At 40.5% G+C, this 19,066-nt stretch overlaps 1 protein-coding gene across 1 annotated transcript; it reads left to right on the forward strand.

Annotated features, from left to right (window-relative positions):
* Positions 1–1,747: 1,747 nt before the first annotated feature.
* On the forward strand, positions 1,748–10,473 carry CLDN18 (claudin 18). Its single transcript, XM_048506834.1, has 5 exons — positions 1,748–1,967; positions 6,748–6,912; positions 7,775–7,886; positions 9,092–9,202; positions 10,326–10,473. The coding sequence occupies exons 1-5, from the start codon at positions 1,748–1,750 to the stop codon at positions 10,471–10,473; spliced, it is 756 nt and encodes a 251-aa protein (XP_048362791.1).
* The last annotated feature ends 8,593 nt before the right edge of the window (positions 10,474–19,066 follow it).

Here is a 19,066-nt window from a genome sequence, read left to right on the forward strand (position 1 = left end):
TCAGCTCAACTCTTCATTCTGTTGAGGACAAGAGATACAGAAAACCATAAAGAGTCCAGGCTCTGCTCTGATACCTTTGGTCCTTAGTGTTGTGACTGCATTAAAATGTCTCTTATTTAATGGATTTATGTAAGGTTTAAGAGCTCATGCCAGATCTTCCAAGTCCTATTTTTTAAAATTAAAAAGTAGACCTTCAGAGTTTCGGTAAGAGACTGACTTCCTGTTCTAGATGTACTACCGAGAAAACAGTTGCTCACTATTAATTTCATTGGCTGACTCATAGTTTCACAGCCAGATTAGCACAGTGACTATCCCATTTCCATGTTAACTTTGGCCCATAAGGCCAGAGGAACCCCTCATCTGCAAAGTAAGAGCATGAGGCTGCTATTCCAGACTTGTGGCCCAGAACATTATCCTGTCTGCATTGGTAGTTAATACAACAAATGTATAAAAACAGCACATGAGTAAATTAGGGGGAAAGATCCATCTGTATTCCTTTTATCTTTCAATAACATGACTGTAACTGAAACTGTGTGTTCAAGGTAGAAGCCTTCTCACTCCTCTTTTCAAGGCTTTTAAAAATAACTATTTTAGAGTAATTTTAATGGAAGTGCGTTTTTCTCTCCCCTTGAAAACAGATCAGTGGCTCATCCTTACTTTTTAACATGCAATGCAGAGTTATGGTCTGAATTTGCCTAACTTTATTATTCTACATTAAGATCCGGCAGAAACCTCACATTGCAAGCAGAAAATTCTGATATTTGCTATTTTATTTTTGGTTTAAACTGAAAAAGTTTCATAATAATGTTTCAACTGCTTTTATAAGCTGCCTTGAGCAATAAGGAAAGGAGGAATATAATGTTTTAACAAATAAATAATAAACCAAAGTACATTGGACTATCGGTAATATTATTTTCATAAAAATAAAAGTCTACATTGAGATCCATTGCAAGGGTAAAAAACCACTGTTAGATGGCATTACCTAAAAGTGGTCTCTTCAGGAAGTACTGAAAAAGTTTGATTCCACTGTTGTTCTTCTATTGAGGAGTCTTTTCCTATCAAATGAGACTTTTTCTGAAGCAAGATTTTTCACTCTGCAGAAGATAGTCATAGGATCCAATCCATTGGGGTTTGGTTTATAAAATGGAACTTCATTGTCTACCCTTTCCACTGTATGTCCTCAAGTTCTCTGAAAGGCTGTCCTTGGGACTCCTCAGGAATGATTCTGGATGCAATATGGAAATCTACAGGGAAGAGGGAAATTGGTAAAAACTAGCCCCTTCTCCAATGATGGAAACACCTTTGTAATGATGGTAATTCACTGTAGATCCAGTCTATAGTCTCTATCTTGTAAACATGGTTTAGTTCCCTTTTTCTTTGAATGGGTAACCAAATATATCTTATGGACATAGGCTTGTATGTGTTACGATATCACACAAAAAGTATAGTGTGGTTTGTTCAGAGAAGGTTACCCTACACTTGACCAATGATGCCGGTTTTACTATGAGAGGACAAAGGCTTTTAAGAGATAAACGTTCCAGTCCCCAAACCCACCAACCCTAAAGCATACAACATTAGCCAACAGGAGTGAAACTGAGATATCTTGCAAAAACACACTGAGCAAACAAAGTCTATTAATGGAAACCATCTGATAAGGGCAGCAACAGTCTGCTGGTACAGTGAAGGGGACTTCAGTGTTCCCTTTCACTTTGCTAGTGGTATATCACCTCTTAGCTGGACGGGAGATATGTCCACAACAATTTGCCAAGTGTTGGGATTTTTAGTGTCAGCCCTGGGTTTAGCTGGCTGCATTGCCGCCACAGGGATGGATATGTGGAGTACCCAGGACTTATATGACAACCCAGTGACAGCTGTGTTCCAGTATCAGGGGCTCTGGAGGAGCTGTGTCAGTCAAAGTTCGGGGTTTACGGAGTGTCGGCCTTATTTCACAATTCTTGGGCTACCAGGTAGGGCATGGGTTGGTCAAGGCTACCTTAGAAACATAAAGAAATCTAGAGTTTTCACAGACTAACGTGAAACAATGTATTACCAGTATGCTAGTATAAATGCAGACCACATATTGACTTCTTTGATCGTAAATGTAGATACAGTTGCCGTAAATCTAATATCATACCCAATATATGAGTCCTATAGCTTTTATGCTTGGAAATTTTGACTTAAATTATATTTCTGATTTTTGCAGTTATTTCAATTTAACAGTGCAATCCGAAGCATGGTTAGACACTTCTATGTCCATTGAAGCCAATAGACTTAAAGGGTACAATTAAGTCAATAGAATTAGGAGGGTATAACTCTGCTTTAAGTAACACCTAAGTAACTAGTATGAAGCTATTTTACATATTTCAGTAAATATTTGTTTCCTGTGGGCTGTTTTTGATTAAACGCTCTTACTTGATTCCAGACGTTGGGTTTCAGAAAATTCCACATCTATATAAATGATTATATTCTGTTCTAGGATAGAATTCTTTGTTATAATTAACTTGAATATTGCTGACAGAGGTTTACTAATACAGGATACATCAAATCTTAATAAGGCACCTGCTTGCATATGTATTTTCATGTTTCTCAATGTCATTACAGGAGTTTTATGTACATTACTTTGGGTGCATAACACAGAGTGTGCTATTTAACTCAAGCAGAGATCTCATTAATACTGAAAGTGTGATTTATGTGTAATGTGTGATTTATGTATAATTTCTATTGAAATTATCACAGATGTTCAAAATGAGTTTTATCCACTCAGAAAATGAATTCACTATTTTACCAAAGAATACTATCCCGATTTTCTGAACATGTTTATCTTTTTTCAGTCATATAAAACATTCCCATTATTTTTCTTCAATTGCTTTTCTGATCATTCCTTAGTATAATCATGTGCATAGTATTCTAAATTATAGGAATATTTTTTTCAACCAACAATCATTTACACATCTCTAGATTTCACTTCAAATATCTTAATAATATCCAAATATCCTAATAATAGACACCGATAGTTCAAGAAGTTAGAATAAACACATGTGAATTATTCTTATTATATTTCCAGCATTTATATCAGATCTGATGTGCATTTTTCCAGCATCTATAGTACTCTGTGCCAAGTCTTTTGGAAAAATAAGTCTCTGTTTCATATAATCCACTAGACTTTTAAGATATTCACGACTCTTTGCCATCAGTTCATAAATTGGGACTTATCGGTTTACTATTTTAACAATATGTTGATTAATATATTGCACTGGAATAAGTACAGAAAAGTCATTTGTATATTGTCTATTATTCAATCCAACAGTAAAAAATTAATAAAATACTGTACTTTGAAAATCAGTGGTTTTTCCAGCTCTCCTAGACTTTTTGTTTATATTACTTCAAAATGTGTGAATGTACTGTTTTTTTCTAAAATTTTAGTATTTATAAATTGAATTCCAAATAAAATGTATGGTCCTTCCACTTAGGGGTACAGTATCAATGAATGGAGTGATCCTGCAAGCTCAACAGAGTCTTATTCCTATTCTGTCCTATTTCTACCATGTGCACAGTCATGTACACAGGCAGAATACCACTGCAGTCTGGAGAAGGAAGCAAAGCTGCATACCTGCACACAAGTCTAGTGCTTGACTTGAATTAGGCCAACTTGTTTACCTAGCAGTCTCAGAACAACAGGTGCATTAATATAAGGTTAATATAAGATTTGAAATGAACCATTAAAACAGTGCTTAGACTAAACACTGAACTGGCATTAGACAGGTGCACGTTTTTCAAACCATATACTTTTTAAAAAAAACCTATTGGAATATTATCACTTTTACACATATACTTAAGACTGTGTGGGACAGGAGATTAGGCCTGAAAATTATATTTGGGAGCAAGTTGGGGCCAATAGCGTGTGAACGGCCTCCGAGCCTCCACCAGCACAATTCATGCCGATGGAGCTGCGTTTCCGCCACTGTGCGGAAACAGCCAAGGTCTGACAATGGCTACAAGCCATGGTGACTAAAGGGAACCTCCACATTCAGAGGCAGTAAACTTCTCAATGTCAGAAGCCAACATCAGGGGAAGGCTTCAGCCTATGTGCCTTATTGTTGGGCCTCCAGAGTAAGTGGTTGGCCACTGTATGAGACAGGATGCTGGACTATATGAACCACTGGTATATCAGGGCCCTTCTTGTGTTCTTGTTTTCATTATATCATGTGTGAACTGGAGTTCAACGATGAGGGTTCTGCACATGCTCAGGTTTTGTGAGTCTATATTTAACTAAATTTTCCTAGCATCTTTAAAAAGAAATCAGGCAAGCTGGTAAATATTTGGAGATGCTGTGCAGGGTAGGGGACCATTAGTATCATCTGAGAAGGTGTAATATGATATACCAACTTTTAGATAGTAACTTTGGAGTTAGCGTGGAATATCCATGTTTTCCCATGTCTATTGCAAGTCTGAATTTTGCTTTGTAGTAGACCAGATCATTTTTGACCTTGATGAAGCAGAAACCACTAAGATGAATCTTGGGCAACTGAAAGTAGAGCATAATACATTTCTGTTTGCTTCCTTCTGTTCTGTACACGAACTACAGAGACTGCTTTCAGGTGCTGATAGCACAGTTTCATTAACTCTCTTGTTTCCTCATGCATAATAGTGAAATCACACCACACTGACCTCAGCAAATGAATAGGAGCCTGAAAATGTTCTAATAGTTAACATTTGTTTTCTTGCATTGACTGATAAGACTATACCTTGCGATTAGAATGAGTCACAAAAGCAAGAAAGGTCCAACTATTAGAAGGGTTCCTGATTTGGAAACATCAGATATGTCCATATATGGCCTCTTACCACAGATTTTCCCAGGGGCCAAACCTTGTGTCTTGGAAACATTTTCTGGGAAATCATTCTGCCCGCTCCACTACACCCCTGTCATTTCCCCCCTAAGCTCTTCAGTTGCATTTATTCCATATGCTATTGCTGAAAACATATTATTCTTAATAGTGATGTGATGTCATCCGTGGTGCAGAACAATGACCTTCCCCCCCTTTCCCCTTTTGCACAGGTGCTCTTGTATTGCTGTGCAATTACGTTGAAGTGGCAATTAAAACATGTCTCAGCCTCCATTTCTACCACTGAGAACCTCTCACAGAAAATGGAAGCCAACAAATTACTGGAGCAGGAACAGAAACATGTTCCCCCCCCTCCACATTTTTTGATCAAATTAGAGTAGTAATGCACCATTGTTACTGTGGTAGTCTCTTATTTTACTGACTCCTAACTGCAGATGCAGTATATCTTTGTCTCAATGTTGCATCGATTATTCAGACTGAAATTGGCAAAGCTGATACAATTACCCCTGCTTCTTTATATCTGTACTTGAATGTTAACATCACAAACTCCTTGTAAGATTATTAAAGCTGCTTTAATCACCTCCTTGTCTTTACATCTGTGCCTGCCCTGAACATTAACTTCACAAGCTCTAAGTGAAATTGACAAAGCTGATCTAAACGCCCCTGCTTATTATCTGTCTCAATGTTACATTGCTAATTGTATATGATAAAGACAATCTTTTATTTAAAAAAACTATTTTAAAAATGGAGGATGAGGGGGGAGAATAAAATGGCTGGAGGTTGGGTGCAGATAGGGCCAGGTGTTCTGTACACAAACTACAGAGACCACTGTATAGTTGGGACTATACAGAGGTGCAGATAGGGCCAGGTGTTTTTGGTGGGGTGGAGGAATATAAACTGTTTCAACATGGCCACATGCTCAAAGGAAGCTGACTCAGAAATTGATAGAAAAGAACATTGCCGTAAAAGTGCTTGCAAAAATAACACAGGAAAAGTGAAAAGAAAACTTTCTGGAACCAAATGGAGGAAAAATGTGCGGATTTCAAAGAAAAAAACATAGCATTTGGCAGCAAGATTCCTTCTAAACAACTTGTACAGAAAAAGCCTATATCAAGGTCAACTATTGCTACTAGGCAGGTAATAAATGACTCAAAACTTTGCAGGTTCCCCCCCCCCCCCAAGAAATCAAATTTAGTATCTTCCTGCAATTTCCTTAATATAGTGCAAGATGTACATTTTTGATTGGGTTGCAGTGAACAAGGGCATTTAAATCTGCCATTGTCATATTTTCATGGCATTATGCATAAACCAAACTGCTGAATACTGCATAGACTGTGTAATGGACTTCAGTGGACTTAGAAGAATGTAACTCTGTTTAGGATTACACCGAGAATTGTACACTACTTCCATATATTTTACTGGGAGCAGCAGTGGCGTAGTGGCTAAGAGCAGTGGCTAAGAGCAGGTGCACTCTGATCTGCTGGAACCGGGTCTGATTCCCAGCTCTGCCACTTGAGTTGTGGAGGCTTCTCTGGGGAATTAAGATTAGCCTGTGCACTCCCACACATGCCAGCTGGGTACCTCTATCATACCCCTATTTTCAATAAAGGTTGTGTAGGCCAGAGCATACCATCATAAAATTCTAACAGTTGAATATAGAATGCAAAATTGGTGTCTATGAAACGTTTTCTGCTTAATGCTACTTTTGTCTTGAAAAGTGTTTGGGGATAATAATTCAACATAATGCTTCTAAAGGGGCAAAAGAAAACTCTGTGCACAATGCACCTGTGGATCTTGACTGTTAAGAATTCCTTTTAGAATGAGCAATCTTTCCCTTTTGTTGTATTAAGAAATGTGAGCAATTTTTTTCACTACTAATTAAATTTTCCTATGTATTTTGCAGCAATGTTCCAGGCTGTGCGGGCTCTGATGATAGTGGGCATCGTGCTAGGAGCATTTGGGCTTCTGGTTGCCATTTTTGCCTTGAAGTGTTTGAGGATTGGCAATATGGAAGACTCAGCAAAAGCAAATATGACTTTGACTGCCGGAGTAATGTTCATTGTAGCTGGTGAGTTTGGGTCTGTATGGTGCTCCTCTTTTGGAAATGACAAATGAAATTAAGAGACTGGAAATGTTGAGCAAATATTCTCTTTATTCTCTATGTCTAGTATTTTCATAAAGATTCCCATGTTTAAACAATTATCTACACTACTTTGTTGTCATTTTATGCCATGGCTTCAGAGAGGTGATACCATCAAGAGAGGAATCCAAGGATGAATGTTTAGGCTTTCAGTATAGGCTTCCAAATAAGATCCACAACATTATCTTCCTTCTTTTTATGTTGTGTACTTATGTACATTTGGCATGACCAGAGCAATAAAAATATCTGCTTCACAGTTATTGACCTCCATGAATAATAAGGTATGCTGTTGCTTTCAGGGGAGGAGTCATGGCTCAGTGGTAGAGCGTCTGCTTTGTATGTAGAAGGTCCAAAGGATGAAGACCCTGGAGTGGCTGCTGGCAGTCTAGTAGACAGCACTGACCTTAATAGACCAATGGTCTGATTCATATAAGGCAGCTTAATGTGTAATAGTGTTATTTTAAAGTGTAACTTGGCAGAATTTACCCTATTATGACTTAGTGCTGGACTCTTCAGAACAACAAAATGAACAAACCTATGACTTAAGTCATTTCATTGATGCAAGGGGTCTTGCTTTGGATTCTATTTAGTTTTTGCTTTCCATAAAAAAGAATAAAGTAGCATTAGGTTATTACTGTTTTTATATACACCCTATGGCACTTTTTATATACACCCTGTGGCAGTTAGCCACATGAGGTAAAAAGAGAACATCAATCATGCAATTGGATGCAACTGGACATCTCCAGATATCTAATTCTTGGAATGAGGGATGCTTCTTCCTCTTTGACAGGTCTGTGTGCCATCTGTGGGGTATCTGTTTTTGCCAACATGCTTGTCACAAACTTCTGGATGTCAACAGCTAGCATGTATCCAACAGGAATGATGCAGACACTCCAAACAAGGTAATACCAGCTCTTTAACCATTGTTATGCTAGATCTATTGAGAGACATAGGGCATATCTATACCATGAATATAACTGGTATAGAAGGCATTCCTCTTTTATTGGGGGATTGGGAAGTCCCCAGGGCCAAGGGCCTCATCCCCCTGGGGCATCTTTGTTCCACAATCCCAAAGACAAGTCATCACACTATGTATGTATGTATGCTTACGTAGCGTAGCCTGTATGTACATGTATGTATGCGTATATGTATGCTTATGTATGTGTATGTAGTAACGTACATGGCATGCTTTGTATGTAGCAGCGTAATACAGCGTAATGTGTGTGTTGCCCTTGGTTGTGCGGCGGCTGCTTTGCGGAGACGGACTTTCAGAGTTTAACCACCACCTTGTAGCCCAGTTAGTTCACTTCTTTTCACTTGCCCCTCCTCCCAGGTGTTGGGCTGCATTCCCAGTCCAAGCCCTCCTGGCAGCTCCAGCTGCTGTACCCTTTCTGCAAAGGTTAAGCCAGGTTGGGACCAATCTGCATAAGTCAGGTGGGAAATGTTTCTTCTGGCTTCCTTCTTGGCCAGAAATGACACTATTTGAACCTCCAGGAAACCTGGTAAACCCCAGCCTACTAAGGCTCCAGGTTTGACTGCCCACAGCCTCTTCCTAGATAGCAGCCAACTGCCCCCCCTACCTTTTTCTCTGTGGCCATGCCCAGTTCCTGCTTCCCTGCTCTTACTTTCTGCACCTACTTCCTAGTAAGCCCTTCCTCCTTTATCTCAGAGGAGTCTTTTGTTGCACAGGGTTGGCTTTACTGGCTGGCAGATTATTCCCCCCAATATTGCAGCTTGGGAAAATGGATGGGGAGAGAGGGCAAGAGCTCCTCTTTCTTCTGCACCTTCTTCTCAAGCCCAACTAGACTCCTGGGACTTTAAAATGTCTTTTCCCACAACTGCTGTGTGACTGTGAGGACAGAGTGTTAGGTCCAGGGAAGTTACTGCCCCCCAAATGTCATGTGTGATTTGGCTCATACTGTGATATAGCATGAAAGGTCAGGAAAAGTGGACTCACAGTCATTTAAGACAGAAGTTACTGATGTAGATCCTCCAGCATCACTGAGGATGGACGAGTGGTGCTGGACTTATAAAGTAACTATACTTTAAGGGCCTTTTTGGAGAAGCAGGGCATTAGCACTTAGTATTACTACTTTTTGTTTTTTAGGTATACGTTCGGTTCTGCCCTCTTTGTGGGATGGGTTGCTGGGGGATTGGCCTTGGTTGGAGGCATCATGATGTGTATTGCCTGCAGAGGACTGGTACCAGAAAAGACCCAGTAAGTGACTATATTTTCTCATGAAATTTGTTATCATAATGGTGTAGACTGAGGTGAGTGCTTTATTTCAGAGGCCAATAAATCATTCCACTTCATGATGGCCTCTGGGAGGGAAGGTGGCATGGTATAGCCTGCTGTCATCAGATCTCAGAAGGTAAGCAAGGCCAATATTTGGACAGGGCACCAAGAAGGACTTTGCAGAGGAAGCCAATGGCAAACCACACCTGCTTTTCACTTGACTTGAAAGGCTCTTGCTGAGGTTGCCATGGGTTGGCTGCAACTTGACAGCACTTTATGCACACACATATCTCTTACTTAGGGGAGTCTCTTACTTAGGAGTCTGTTACTTAGGAGCAAATTAGACATGAGATTCATGACCACTTATTCTCAGAGAAATCAGGGGCATGAGCATGAATGGACATGCATTCAGAGATACATTTAGAAAATGAGACATGCACGTTAAGGAACTCTGCCCCCTTGCCACATTCTGTAACCTGATGCCATTTTCTTGGTTTTCTTCCAGGGATGGCTGGGGAAGAAACTGCTCCAGTGTATGGAGAGGAGGGGGTCAGGGTTAGCTTGATGTTTTCATGCGCACTCCTCGGAAACAGTGGCACATTGCTGGTATCTATTTACTAATAGCTAGTTCTCTTTTTGAAAGATCTGTCACTTATAGTATTGATATCTGCAGTTTTTGGCATGTATATTACTGTGTGCTTTCCTAGTCTGCCTATTGCTAGTAACACATAACTGAAAGTCAGCTTTGGAATGATTTTTATTTTATATGATGCAGTGTTACCAACACTTACCCAGGAATGTCCCACTGAATATAATGGGCCATATTTCTGAGGAAACACACACAGGATTGGGCTGTTACTGTCCTACTGATAATAAGTAGTTCAGAAAATTACAGCAGGAACACCACTAAGCATATAAAAAAACCTTTTGTATTTTCATCACTGCTGAATTTGCCCTAAATTATACTTCAGCATGATAACATAATGGATATGAATGGAGTTTAGCCAATTGCTTTATATCCACTACCCTGTAAGAAATAATGTAGCTAATTATTTGTATTCTAGGCAGTTCCACTGACTGATACCTTGTTTTATTTCTGTTTCAGTTATAAAGCTGTATCGTATAATGCCTCTGGAAAAAATGTCTCCTACAAGGCTGGAACTGGGTATGAAAGCAAGAAGACTACAGCATATGAGGCTGCGAAAAGTGATGATGGGAGACGCTCTTATCCTTCAAAATATGACTATGTATAGAAAGAAGGGTGTAGTCCTACCCTCCGTTTACTAAGCCTCTAGCCTTGGAGGTCTTTTAAAAGTCTAATCCAGTGGTGGCGAACCTTTGGCACTCCAGATGTTATGGACTACAATTCCCATCAGCATGGCCAATTGGCCATGCTGGCAGGGGCTGATGGGAATTGTAGTCCATAACATCTGGAGTGCCAAAGGTTCGCCACCACTGGTCTAATCTGTCCTTCTTTGTTTGGTCTGGTGACTTCTTGCCTGGATGTTTATTAATATGCTCAATAAGACTTTGAATAGATACTGCGATTGTAACGAGCTCCATTGCTATAGAATTTTGATTTTCTTCCTTACACATTATAAGATTAGATGCCTTTGACTGTAAGTAGAATCAAAGGCAGCTGAAGCACTGCTATCTCTAGATGCAAGTAGCTATTTAACACAACATCACTGCAGTGTGCAGTGCTTAGAGCATGTGAGGTTCACGCTTTGGTAAATCTTACCATATTTAGCTGTTGTTGGCAAATAAAAAACACTAAACAAACTGTTGATTAGGTGCCCAACCTAAGTTCAATAAAAGAGAAATGACTTCCATTTCATGTACAAGGCTCATCCAAGATGGATTTGGGGAGGAAAAATCAATTGAGAATTTCAGAGGAAATAAAGTTGCAATTTGCTTTCTTCTCATTGCAGTAAGTTCACCCTGTGTAAAAGCAAATATGAACTCCTAGAAAAAACATAATAAGATATCCCAGACTTTCATAAACCCTTCCTTCACTTTGGAATTCCCTTTCTGCCATAGGACATCAACAACAGTCATTTTACTGGCGAGGATCATTAGGAGTCACTCTGACATCTGAGTCCTGGACCATTGCTCTGAGCTGTTCATTTTTTAAAACAAAAATCATTTGCCTTTCTTTAAAGCCCCCTGGAGACAGACATTCCCCAAATTAGACATCAACAATGCCTTGATGCTTATTATTTATTACCTTATACTGCATTCTGTATTGAATCATTGTTACACTTAATATGAAGGACGGGTACACCAGTTCTGAGGCATGGATAAAATTCCTCAGAGGAATTCCCCAGAGTACTGGAATGAACTGTGGAATGAACATGCTATGGTTCATATAGCCTTTAGGCAACTGCTCTGAGCCAATGATACCAAATTGATTTGATTTCTTCTGAATTCTCTGTGGAATAGGTCTGAAACCATTGTTATACTTTTGATGAATTTTTGGGAGTTAGTAGAAGAAAGACTTTGCTACTTTTTAGATATAGATGTCATCTATATATATATAGAGATATAGATGACACCCCAGGGAATACAAATTATGAATTAGAAGTGTATTTTGAGCAAGGATTTCATGGAATGAGGTAATTCCCAGAGGGGCAGCAACATATTTCCTTCCATATCTACATATATGAACATTAAACCCTTTTAGTGAAGTGGACAGCATTTCAATAATAACCTTTTTAAAGAGTAAAAGATGTAGTTGACAAGTCCCTCATCCTGGTCCCATCAAGTCTCAGCAAGGCTTGGCTGTCATCTACTTGCTGTGTCTGTTCCATTCTCTCTCCTGGTCAGTTTTGTTGTAAACCACAAAAACAGTACACTAGGCATTATTCCAGGAATTTCTGGTGGCCACACTGCTTTTGAAAGAGTTTATTTCATGGAAGGGTCAACCTAACATCACTCACCAGTGAAGCGATAAAGTATAGAAAATGTGACTAATACACTTTTGTTTTGTATTTTACATACAAATAAATACATATTTTAAAAAATCGTCCCATTTCTGTTGTTTCTGGGGAAGCTATTATGCTTAGCCACAAGAAAACGTGACTTCTTGGGATTGTTCCTTGAAGGAGGGACATTTGTAGTGCAATCCTAAACCGAGTTTCACCATTTTGCATTTAGGCTTTCACTGCCAGTAACCTTGTCACACTATACCATCACTACTGTAATCCAGTGGGGATCAGATGATCTGAAAGGCCACTAGGGTCCCATTTGGCCCTATTCAGCTGCTGACCCTTGTTTGGCTTTTCACTTAATCTGCCTTGTAATCTGCATTGACTGATCAACTCATAGATTGCTTAAAGACCTGCCTGAATGTCTACTGAGCTGCCTACTGAACGTCTACTGCCTACTTCCAAATTTCCAGCCCCAGCAAATACCAGCGTACAAGAAGAAGGGTTCTAAGCACCCTGTAAGTATGCCTGCAGGGCAATGCAACTGCAAAATCCGGTTGACCTGCCCCTCTTTCCCTTGTAATGCATTTCATTTCTTTCTGGGGCACTAACCTCTGCTTGAATCACTGCAACAAAGAAGTGTTTTAGGATTGTATTTAAGAAAGCACAGAGCAGCAAATAGCATGGCCTGTAACAGTCATTAATGCAAGGATTCCCCAGTATGTATGTGTGTGTGTGTGTGTGTGTGTGTGTGTGTGTGTGTGTGTAGTTTGATAGACTGGTTCTGAATTTGATCAAGGGAAGCAAAGAATTCTGTCTGGAGCTACAAATTGGACAGTAAGATAAGAGCTCTCCAGTAATCTATATGCAATTAAAAGTCTTATTTCCTTTTCTGTAGTGACAAGGTTATTGCTGTTCTGTAGCTGAGTGGAGATAAATGACTCCGGGTTAAATAGCTTCAAGATTTATGACATGGTTCTGGCCCAAATATTATGGGACCAGAGCTCACCATGTGAGATAGTTGAGCTGAAGAAACTTGATATCATTTTCCCTTTCCTTTATTTTTCAGGGTCTGTGTTATTTCGGTTAGTTTTGTTCCATTTCCAAAGGTAGATGCTGCTGCCATTTGATTATTTCTTAATTGCCACCATCGTTTATATTCTCTATAAAGCCTTACATTTGAAGAGAAAGAAATGTCAGTTGGGAAAACAAAATGCACACAAAAATGTTGTTAAACAGCCAAGCAGGTTCACATTGACTGCAAATCAGTACGGGGTTAATTGGTTTTGATTATGAATCTCTGCCAATATATACCAAGAGAAGCCTGGCTGATAATGTCCTAAAACTGGATCTGCCTAAAAATGCAGCAACTACTTCAACCACTCTGTCAAACACCTTCCTGAGTTGTTTTAGAACTAAGTTGTTTTAGAGGAAGCTGGAGGATTTCTTCCCCTTACTTGTAGACTGGAAATTTGCTTTTGGATTTTGGATTTGGCTGGGGATTTACCTTTGAACTTTAAACTCAAGCACATACCACACCAGGTACTGGGTTATTGGTGGGGGTTGGGCCAAGGAACAGAAAGTGCACTGCCTTCCCATTCTGGGCAATAACTCACATGCCAGGGTTGCCAACATTCCAAGTGGATTCTGGAGATCTCCTGGAACAACTATTGATTTCCTGACTAAAGAGATCATTCCCCCAGGGTGAAATAGTTGCTTTAATAGTTGATTTTAATAGCTGGTTAAGTGAAGGGAATAGATTCTATCATGTTATACCCCTCTGAGGTCCCTCCCTCCCCTTTCCAGGCTTTACCTTTCAATCTCTAGGAATTTTCCAACCTGGAATTGGCAAGCTGATGTGTAACACAACAATTGTCCACACGCACATGATGAGAAGGAAGGAGGAGGAAGGAAGAGTCCACTGGGCCCTAACATTACTACTCCATGTGTTCATGCTCCATTTGCACTAGACAGCAACATGTCTCCAAAACACACAGGCAATGGCTTAATGTAGATGCAATTCAAAATATATTGACAAGTCTTGAAGGAGCCTAGCAGTTCCTTTTCCCTTCCTTCCCATGCTGCAGCCTAATTAGTTATTTCTGGGTTTGCGGCAACCTACAGTTTGCCACTGCCTGTGATCCAGAATGCTATATTTGGCACTTGATCTACAAGAAAAGAAAAAAGCAGGGACATTCAGCATGGTAGTTCCTATATCAGAAGCCAGGGAATGGATGCTGAATTTCCGCTGGACTTGCAGGGGGGTGGGGTGGAGGTCGATTTCATCATCCTTTGTGCACTTGATAAGGAATATGAAACATAGGCAGAGAATGGACCAGAAAAGAAACCACTTCCACTGACATAAGCAGTCAGACTGAGGCAGGGACATGACCTTCTGCAGACAAATAATTGCTTGTGGCTGGTGGAATAAAGGGATAGTAAGTGCTATGCCATTGCATCTTTGATGCCATGAGTCCAGGGGCTGAAACTTAAACAATTAGCCTTATCAATCCATCAGCATTTCAAGGAGGTCTGGATAGAGAAGCTCTGAAATGTAGCAGGGCAGCAAGATTTGTTTTAGAGACACTTTTGTCACTCACTAATAGCCAGTTAGGAATGCCGGTAAAAAGTGGTGAAGTTAGCAGAACCAACAATAGCAGCAGGTTTCATTGGATTGATATTTACACTTGAAGGGCACATCTTCTTCATTCGAAGACAAGTTAGAATCACTTACTTTTCAACCCGAATGTCCCTGTTGTCTCCCTCCTTTTCCACTATCAGCCATATATCATTACTAATATATTTCTAGGACTGAGCTGAAATCACATGTGCTCTTCCTTGGGAATTTTTCAGCAGTATCCAAAAATATCCAGTCTTTCAATGATTTATCATCAATGTCCATGGAAATGTTTGCCTATTAATTTGCATGGCCCTCTCTTGCTCCTCGTCTCAGTTGGCTCTGTTTCTCCTAAGTAATGTCATCTCTTAGCCAAATATGATTGCCTGTCTACATCATATTTTGTTGCCATCCCATTAACTGCAAGATCTTTGTATGGCTGATGTCAGTCACTAGACAAATAGAAGGCATGCTGCCTTCCATTTTCAACTGATTTTGCTTGCTGTTAGTACATTATCGCTTAGCTGAATCTGGTTGGCTATATAGTTTTGTAATGTCATTCCATTCATTATATAATTCCCAATTGGCTGGGATTGCTCATGTGACTTATCCAGGAAGAGGGGAAAAAGATAATATCCAGAATGTACTGGGGCAGGGGTTGGCAATCTTTAGCATCCAACGAGCCATTTGGCCCCACCTCCCCAAGCCCCGCCCCCAGCCTCCCCAAGCCTTGCCTTCATCCAAGCAGGCGGGATAGATAGTGGTGGCGACGCCAACAATGGCAAGTTGCACTTGAGACGTGGCAAACACGCCTCCTTCCTTCCTTCCTTCCTTCCTTCCTTCCTTCCTTCCTTCCTTCCTTCCTTCCTTCCTTCCTTCCTTCCTTCCTTCCTTCCTTCCTTCCTTCCTTCCTTCCTTCCTTCCTTCCTTCCTTCCTTCCTTCCTTCTTCAGCATCTTTTTCTCTCCTTCCCAGGTGCCAGACGAGGGAAGGAGGGGAAAGGACACCGGAGGGAGGAAGGAAGGAAGGAAGGAAGGAAGGAAGGAAGGAAGGAAGGAAGGAAGCTGCAGCGTCCCAACCCGGCGTCCCAACAACTTGCCGTTAACGGCAATACTGCTTCTGGGAGACACGCATGGATCACGAGAACAAAAGAGCCGCATATGGCTCTGGAGCCCTGAGTTGCCGACCCCTGTACTGGAATAAAATTATTGCTTCTTCAAGTCACCAGTCCTCTGTTTATAACAAATGCATTTTCTTAACATACAGTGTGGTTGGAGTTCTTGTTGCAGTGCATTTCATTTTCTAATTGGAAGCACGTCATCTGTTTTCAGGTTGTCCATCTATTTGCTTCTTTTAGGCTCCTTTTCATTTGTCTTCTGGTCCAGATGAGATCCAATTTGGCCTTTTCTTTCATCATTCACGAACAGTGGGAGTGGTGCCAGTTTACATCAGCAGATCAGACCCACAAAGGTTCAGCTTTCTGCATTTTGTGTTTTGATGTGTCATTGAGTGGAGAATAAGCTACAAGTCACACCACACATTAGCATCTTCAATTTGCATGAAATGTGTTTGCACATTGAGTGCTGGCCTACCCCAATCCCAGTGGCATGTGCTGGTAATAGGATTTCATTGTCTCGTGGTTGTTTTGGAATCTCATCTTTGCAGAAAGAAGGAAATTCATTTTGGATTAAGCTTTTGTTCCTTTCTATTTCTCTTGTGGGAAAGCTAAATTTGTTTTCTAATGCCATTACAAACAAATCTTTGTGTAAAGGAATTATCAGGGCACCTGTTTCTCCATTTAAACTCGATTAAAAGTAAGTTCCCACCCTTCAATGACTACTTTTTTGACATTGTCTCCTATGGATTTTCACATTTATAATTCTTTCCTGTTATTCTTTTGAATTCTGTAATCCCTTTGCTTCCCTTTGATTTTCCTCCTGGCGATGTTATCAATGCAGAATACACTGAGAACATGGAATAATTGTAATGTGCAAGAAATCAGCTTTAAAGTGAGTACGATTGAGTTCTGAATCACAGGCAGCATTCCTTGAACTCACCAATTTTAAAAATTCTAATTTTGTCACATGGAAATCAGAATTATGAGAAAATCCAGATACTGACTCCAGGAGGTTTCTATTACCAAGGACAATAGCCGAGAACAGCCTGGGGGTGCAAGGGTGCCGCTCAGAGTTCCACAAAATGCTTATAAATTTCATGATGCAACTATAGCATTTTTGGCTCCTTCCTCTCTCATTTGTTTTGGCCTTTCCCTTCTTGCTCTAAATAAGCCTGATTCTAGGTAGAGGAGGGAAATGATGAAGAAGCAATTGACGAGGATGGGATGGTTGCCTTTCCTTTCATTTAAAGGTACAGCATGGCTCTCCAGGTTGTAATCTGATAACTCATGGCTACACTGTTGTGTTGTGTTGTGTTGTGTTTTAGGCTTGGGGTGATTACGCACAGGCCACATATAATGGGTTCAGGCTCTTTTTAAAAGTGTTGTGGGCGAGAAGTTCCCACAAAACTCACCCCCAAAATACTTCTAATCCATTATATTTGCCTGAACCTGGGTTAAATGAAAGTCGTTAAAACAGAGACTTTTCCCCTTCAATCCAGGTTTCAGATGCTTCTTGCGTGCCTGTGCAAACTTTGGCAAGTAGAAAGCATTCTATTTCCTCCCCCACCCCACCCATCCACCATTATGGCAGATTTCTCAGGTGACTGCCATTAGAGTGGATTCACTAGGCAGCTGCCATGTTGTGCTGGTAAGTGGGTGGGGGGGATTCTCGGGTGGGGGGATTCTCAGGTGTGTGGTTCACAGTGTTTCCCATGTGAACATGCTGTCATTTGCTGTTGGGATCCAGTGATTCCACCTGGCCCCTGCACCCACTGGGCAAATGGTGGCACACGCAACACAGGTTCATTTAACCCATTAGTGTTGCCTGTGAAGAATCAGCCTTAGTTAAAGGAAAATGTCTGTAATGAAGGCCATGCCTTTCTGCTAGTTTGTGTTTGGGGGAGATTGTGGTGGTGGGTAAAACCAGTGTGTCCAAGAGGGCTGAAAAAGAAAATAGTTTGAATGTGAGCAGGAGAGAAAAAAAGTGTTTGAGGTTTAGGTTGATAAGAAGGAGGACACTTCCTTTTAAGGAAATGATGCTGTTTATATTGTATTCCTACCTGTCCTGACTGTTTTTTTCCATTTATTCTACTTTTACATCTGCAAAGAAAGATTTTATTACAAGTACCAGAAATGGACACCCATTCTTTCCTCACAAAGGAAATGGATTTATAAAAATGCCAACAGAACTTCCAAATTGTAGCTGTACATTTGGGTATTCAATTCAAAATAGTGCCCGAAATTCCTGGTTTGGATCGGAACCAAAACTAAAGCTAAAAAATGTTGGGCACTGTTTCAGATCAGAAATTTTTGCATGCACACCACCTAAGTCTTGGGGAAGTGTGCAGTATGAAACAATGCATGACTAAATGGATGGCTGAATCCACCATCACATGGCAGCTGAGCCCACATTTGAAAGATTTCACATGGCTTTACCAACCACCCATGTTTTTCAGAGTAAGGTGAAATCTCTTGACTTGGTCACAGCTGGTTAAATTTCAGCCCCTCTGGGTGAAACTCTGTAAACTTAAGGCAGAGAATCATTTTTTTAAAATGTAGGAATGTTGGTGGCTGCTGAGGTTGTGGCAACAGTCAACAACTAGATAGGCAGCACAGCGTTGTAAAAGGGCAACCTATAGAACTGCTTCATCACCTCTCATTCACGTAACAATACTATAGCCATAGCTGGCAGACACTGAGAGTGCCAGAAAGGTATTTTGTGGGAAAGGAAGCAGCAGACAGGAAACATAGTTGGTACAACTTCCAAGTTCTCATCAGTTTATTATTATTTTAAAGATTTATATCTTGCTTTTCAATTATTGATCACCCTGGTCGTTCAAATACAATGCTGTGAAAATGCCAAACATGCTATTCCACAGTCCTTGGACCTCCAATTGGTTCAGAAGCCAGAATGTACTTTCCTTCCCAGCTTCTGTCTCTGGCCAACTGGTATTTGAGGACAGTATCTGTCCTTGCAGGGAGGAGAAAAGCAAGATTCTGGTGATGATTGGGTCAGGCCTTCCCCTGGAAATGAGGTTCTTCTGGGAAGGGGGAGGGCATGACCTCCTAGTGGCCTTTGGACATTTAGATGGAGGGAGAGGCCAGAACTTGCTTTCCTCATGTCTGCAGTCTCTTGGCAATTGGGTTAACCTATCTCTTGAATGCTGTGAAAAAATTGGCTGGGGA

This window comes from Sphaerodactylus townsendi, linkage group LG08 (assembly GCF_021028975.2).
Source record: "Sphaerodactylus townsendi isolate TG3544 linkage group LG08, MPM_Stown_v2.3, whole genome shotgun sequence".
NCBI classification, from domain to species: Eukaryota; Metazoa; Chordata; class Lepidosauria; order Squamata; family Sphaerodactylidae; genus Sphaerodactylus; species Sphaerodactylus townsendi.